At 41.1% G+C, this 6640-nt stretch overlaps 1 protein-coding gene across 1 annotated transcript; it reads right to left on the bottom strand.

Annotated features, from left to right (window-relative positions):
• On the bottom strand, window positions 1745–4217 carry LOC8060306. The gene is made up of 7 exons (XM_021457939.1): window positions 3769–4217; window positions 3319–3661; window positions 3047–3136; window positions 2730–2795; window positions 2548–2639; window positions 2397–2444; window positions 1745–2295 (listed from the first exon to the last, which is right to left on the bottom strand). The coding sequence occupies exons 2-7, from the start codon at window positions 3490–3492 to the stop codon at window positions 2187–2189; spliced, it is 579 nt and encodes a 192-aa protein (XP_021313614.1). The 5' UTR covers window positions 3493–3661; window positions 3769–4217; the 3' UTR covers window positions 1745–2186.

Below are 6640 nucleotides of genomic sequence, written 5' to 3' on the forward strand. Positions count from 1 at the left end.
CAAACTGTCTATATATATGGAAGATGGATGGTTGTAGGAGTACAACTCAAGTTCCTAGTCTCATCTATGTGGTCAAGGATTTTGCTTAGTGTTAGAGAGGAGAGAGTGAGTGAGTGAGTGAGTGAGGCTCTTTCTTAGTGTTAGAGAGGAGGGAAAGAGGGTGAGGCTCATATTCTTGAGATTTTTGTCATCTAAAACTTCGATTTAGGAGTGGTTGCTTGTATCCCAACATCTACTTCTGGACAGATTCTATTTTGTGCTTCAAGCTCTATCTCCCTTAAGTCTCGAGCTTATATCATTTTAATGATTTTGGGAGATATTTTTGGGAATTTTGTTCTTTGCTTTCAGCATTGATTTATGTCTGATTCTTTTGGGAAAATCAGAGCTATGACATGGGTAAGCAATCCTATGGTGTTCCTCCACTAAACTCTCACTTGAGCTCTATGAATTTTGAGTTTCCCCCAAAATCCTAGGTCTTTCCAAAATTAGTTAAATTGACAAGGAAAACTCAAACCTTTTAGCGATATCTCTCGGGACCACCTTCACCAGAAGTTAGAGAAGTTGTGTGCAAAATTTCACATATCTTGGAGCCCATCTGATCGAGATTTGGATTTCTCCCTTTGTTTCAAATGTTGTTTTCTGAGCAGTCGGGAACTTCTGTACATGGAAAACTTCTAAGAATATTTGCGGAACATTCTGACCAAGTGGCACGGCATGGTGGCAGCGAGACGGTGGGCTTAGGGTAAGGTTAGGGCAGCGGTCAACTCCATGGTGGTGGCAGTTCTAGTATAGCGAGGCATGGTGACAGTGGTGGTGCCACCGGCCAAGTGGTGGAGGACAAGTCATGGGCGAGGTTAGTGGCGAGGGCAACCAAAAGCAACGTTAGTAATAAGGGGTAGGGGTGTGATAGGAGCGACAAGTGATCAATAATAAGGTCGTTGGCAAAGCAATTGAGGATAATAACTCGAAGAGGGAAAATAGATGGAGAAGAAGAATTCATGTGTCGATACATGTATCAAGACGCGCGCATTCAGGATTAGGCCCTTCGGTTAGAAGTGATTTTTAGGGTAGTTTAATCCTTTTCCTATAACTAAAAAAATTGGTAAATTAAAAATATGTTTTTGATCCACGAATAATATCTCTAAATTTCTAAAAACATAGAGAAATATCCGAGAGATTGATTGTGACACGATAAATCCAAATAAAATATCTAGAGCTCATGATAATACATCAAGAAGTTGCTCAAAAATAGATTTAGGTCTAGAAAATTGGGAAATATCAAAAAATAGAAAAATCCTAGAATATTCGATCTACTCAATATCTTGACACATTTTGAAGACTTTCTACAACAAAAATATGACATGAAACCAGAATGGGTGCAACATGCAATAATGTTGAATGCATTCATCCTGGTTGCATATTTGTGTTTTCATTGTGGAATTTTTTTTAAAATGCAATTAGACATTAGAAAATCTTACAATTTTTCAAAAGAATTCAAGATATTTTTTATTTTCTAGTGATAAATCTAAAACTTGAAAGTTTGTAGAGATATTTTCATGAGCTATAATTATTTTTATTTGAATTTATGGTGTTCTTGTCTATCTTTACGATTTTTTCTTAGAATTTTAAAAGGTTCAAAATATATTTTTTGTGGTTTAAAACTTGTGTTTACCAAATTAGTGAGGTAATTTAAATGGTTTCGTGAGTTCCGGGATGTAGTTTATCCAATTTTAGAGTTCAAGAAGATATAAAAGTTTTTTTTTCCATAGCAAAATAAGAAAAGTTAGAGAGGCTGGTCCAGGCCCAAGAGGCCAGGAGATTACAACATGGGCCTAAAGACCGAAAGGAGATACTAAGGGGGGAAATGGGATGCATACTCTCATGCTTGTCAATTCCAATCTGAATCTGCATCTTGCATTACATCCTGCGTCCGCAAATAAATCCTTCACATTGTCACGCTATACCTGCCTCGGTAGTCTGCACATTGTGCACTACTGCTACCAGAAATGGGAATCCGTGTTGCCGCATCGTGAGGATTCCAATTGTTCAAACATAAAACTAAACTCCTCAATGAACAAAGAAAGACCTCATGAGGATTCTACTTGTATATGGTTGCCTCCAGGTCCAGTTTTTCAGATCTCTGCTTCTTGCTCGTATCCATGGTGGATCTACATCTGCTAGAGCTGTCAGGACCTGTATGCAACCTGCATGTGGATCAAGCAGCCGCTCTTTGCCCTAACAATCAGCCAGTAAACGAGGTAGCATGGGAAATGAAGCAATGCCATGGCCAAATACCTGCATGCGGATTTCTGATTATCGCAAATTCGCAGTGACAAGAAACAGAGATGTCGAAAATGTGTATTCATTCAGGAAAACTGATTGATCTGGCGCCGTACCACAGTGGTGCCAAGGATGATTCAGGACGGAGGAAAGGGTAAGGCCACCTGCACAAATGCGCACACTGAAGGTCAGCCACGTTTTGTATAGCAAACAAGCACACACAGATATATCCACATAGAAGCACTGACAGAGGATATCACATCTCACCATGTCATACCACAAACATGAGCGATCCACTGTATGATCACGTACAAGCACGTCCAGAGAACGAAGTATGGCATTCTGAACCAAGGGAAGTCCTAGAGAAACAGAGAAAGTAGAGTCACAACAGATCCACATGGCTTTGCAAACACAGTAACGAAAGAGTGTTCCATCCCAACTTCACGTACCAAGTTGTTTAGTGCAGTCTCTATCAGTAGGAAGACAAGGTTGAGAGAGTGTATGCAGGCCATCACCTGAAACGACCGAAGGTGTCACATTTATACGCAGGTAATAAACTTGTTGAAGTGATCATATATATATATATATATATATATATATATATATATATCAGCAAATGCTTGCAGAGTTGTTATTACTTGAACCAGGAAGAGCAAGTACGTTTAGGAAAAATAGGAGCAATGTTTTTGCAGAGATAAAATAAAATATGTACTGTTTTTCATTTAATAGCTACTGATATCAACGATTAGTGATGAGAACCACTCACTGCATTGAGACTGAAATGAGCTGACAACGTGAATGGTACTATGAGGCCCCAGAAGACCGCGTCCGTCAGGACAACCGCGCCGGCACTGACCTGCAAACCGGGACGAACGATCAGATTGCTTAATGACAAACCCTTTAAATTTCTTTCTGTGAAGAAACATCCGCACATGTTAATTATACATGTCACACACGTTTTGTTCTGCAGCAAGCGTGACAGACAGGAGCACTAAAACTGATATGCCAACAATGTAAGCTGAATGCCAGAGCAAGAACCTGGTAGCCAATCTGCATCAGCTGGAGTCCCAGTCGCCCAGCTCCCTTCCAAGCATCATCACCGTTTGGGTTCGCCTCGTCGCCGCCGCCGCTTTGGCCGAGCAATCTTTTGTCGTCGCTCTCGGGATCGGGATCCACCGCACGGTCTCGTGACGGGTAGTAGTAGTACACCATCCGGCATCCGTACGCGGAGCACAGCGTGGCAGCCTACACGTTCCCACTCGGAGCATCGATCAATTCAAAGGCCGGCCATCTCTAACAACACGTGCCGACGTGCATGTGCGTGCGCGTTACGTTGACGACACGTACCGCGAAATAGGCGATCTCTAGCAGCAGTGTCCACCTGCAAAACGGACGCCAAGAATGTTGTCGCTACTGCAGTTGTAGTAGTACTGTACTCTTGCTATATCTACGAGGATCGATTCGAGGGAGAGATTAGAAGGCACGCACTCGGTGTAGTACATCATGATGCTGGGGTCGTAGGTCCGCAAGTCCCAGGCCAGGACGGCGGCGAGCGCGACGGCGGCAGTGGCTCGGAACGCCAGCAGCCACGACGGGGGCACCAGGCTCCAGCAGCTGATCCACGGAGGCGGCGGAGCAGCGGCGGAGGCGGCGTCGTCCTCGCGCGGTGGACGACGACGACGGAGCTTGTTGTTCGCCCGGATGATCGCGCCGAGGGACGCCGCGGCGGAGACTGCGACGACGGCGAAGCTGAGGAAGCACTGCCACTGCCATGCCATGCTGCTGGGTGGTTGGGCTGGTCGTCCTGGCTATCTAGTCGGTTCTTTGATGACCGGCCGGTACAAGGCAAGCAGAGACAAGCACAGAGCCACAGATAAGGAAGAGAGAGAGAGAGGGAGAGAGGGAGAGCGCGAGAGCGAGTTGTTGGGACTAGTGGTTTAAATTTGACCGGCAGCTGATGCATCAATGCTAGCTACCAACTCATGACTAGAGAAATTGATTTATAGGAGTATTAAAAAAGAAAAAACAAGCCCCAAAGTGAGAAGTCCCTCGAATCTCTACTTTAAGTCTTCTCGATCTTGCGGTTGTAGGGATGGGCATTCGACTAGGGCCTTGTTTAGTTCACCCCGAAATCTAAAAAGTTTTCAAGATTTTCTGTCACATCGAATCTTGTGGCATATATATAAAGCATTAAATATAGATAAAAATAAAAACTAATCACACAGTTTCGCGAGACGAATCTTTTGATCTTAGTTAGTCTATAATTAAACAATATTTACCACAAACAAACAAAAGTGCTACGGTTCCGAAAACTTTTCAGTTTTCGGAACTTGGCCTATACTAAAACAAATGGATCAGTTGCTCAGGCCTTGTTTAGATTCGTTTTTATTTGATAAACATTATCCAATCATGGAGCAACTAGGCTTAAAAGATTCATCTCGTGATTTACAGATAAACTGTGCAATTAGTTATCTTTTTTATCTATATTTAATGTTCCATGCATGTGCCGTAAGATTCGATGTGATGGGGAATCTTGTAAAGTTTTGGGGTTTTAGATGTATCGGCCAGCCTTTCGATAATTTCTGTTACATGCAATCGTGAACAGATCTGTTCCTCAAAGAACTCAAGACTGAGCACTTCAGTTTCAGTCTGTTCAGTTCGGTCCTTAGATCCTGAACAAAAAAAATGACAAATCATATGTACTAGAAATGCTCGCGGCGTTACCGCGTATGGCCAGTGTTGTGTACTGTTTGTAATGTTTGATGGCCTTTTTTCGTAGGAATTGCTTTGTTGAGTATATTAGGATAGGTATTTATTTCAGTATATTTAAAAAAAATATTTATTTTAGTAATACATGTTTGTTCCTAGAGTGTAGAGCTTGTATTGCATCGTTGTAGTAGCATAGTTTATACATACTTTATAGGTAAGAAAAATTTGTTGCTTCGTTATTTTTGTATAGGTATCATGGTCTGCAGCTCGTTGTTGCACTCAGTATATATTTTGCAAACTCGTATTATTTAAGTAATATATTTTATTAGTTATCAAAATGGAGGTATTATTTTTTGGCTATATTTATTATGGAGGGAGAAATGTTAAAAGTATTTATTAAGGAGGGAAGATCATGAGTAGCCGAAAGCTAAATGTAATTGTGATACGAGGAGAATTTGATCTCGAATAGTGAAATTTGCAATATTAAATATAAAGGTATTTTGTTGAAGAAAGTTTATTTATATTTTTTATGACTATAAAGCTAGTAAAATATCCAATTATTTTTTTTTATTCCTTGTGTGGTTAAGCTACCATTAATAGCAAAAAAATTATTAAAATATGTGATGTTATGTGTTTACAGTGTATTAGTAGTTGAGTAGAGTTCAACAAATTTGGTTTAGCATTTTTTTATTTTTTATTTGTTTTATTATGTTCTTTACAAAATTCCAACTGTTTTAGATAAAGAATAAATTCAAACGAAAATACGTAGTCGGGTTGATTTCAGCCCAGGTCTAGGCCCGGTGATATATGGCCCGAGCGGAGTCAGGCCGGCCTATTTGTTTATAAGGCCTAGACTGCGGGTTGATTTTCGTAAAGTTTGAGGGTTTTTCTATAGAAAATCTCAGAGGAGGCATGGACTGCGGGTTGATTCGACTGAAGTTTGAGGGATTTTTTGTAAAACGGTAGGTGTGAGCACGATCTGGACCGTCCGCGAGCCCGATCCGACGGCCGAGAAGAGCAGGCGACCTGGCCACGCTGACTGGCCTTCTTTTGGTGCGTGAATCGTAGTAAGGAGATTCGGATGAATCAAAGCCACAAAGGATGAGTCTAAGCAAGAGAGTAAGTATAAAGTACTGTTAACTGATTTGTTATGAGAGAAAAACATTGTTGAATGGCTGGCTAATTCGGCTAATAAGCACTCTTTTTTTGACAAATGGTCAACGCCACTCTTTTTTTTTGACAAATGGTCAACGCCACCCTGGCAAACAAAGTAAGGAAACGGTCAGGGAAAGGGATAAAAAGAAGTTTGTTTTTTAGCAAAGGGTAAAAAAGAAGTAAACCACCGTGCTCGAAAGTTAAAGTTAGCTTTGGAATAATACGGCCCAGGAGCCCAATCAGTCTTTGTCGCAAAAAGCCACAGGCCCACGGCATTTTTAGTGTACTCCTTCAGCACCCCAAAAAAAAACAAAAAACAAAAAAAAAATTGCTTCTCGTTAAACAACCTCAAATCTGAGATTCAAACTCCCCAAATAAACGAAACTGTGACACTCCTATAGGTTTACTCCTACCTTCTATTCCAGGCATCATCTCGTGTAGGTCTAGTATCAAATTATTGGAAGGCATTTTGTGAAACGTTATTTTGAGATGTGGC

Source organism: Sorghum bicolor, chromosome 3 (genome assembly GCF_000003195.3).
Source record: "Sorghum bicolor cultivar BTx623 chromosome 3, Sorghum_bicolor_NCBIv3, whole genome shotgun sequence".
NCBI lineage: Eukaryota > Viridiplantae > Streptophyta > Magnoliopsida > Poales > Poaceae > Sorghum > Sorghum bicolor.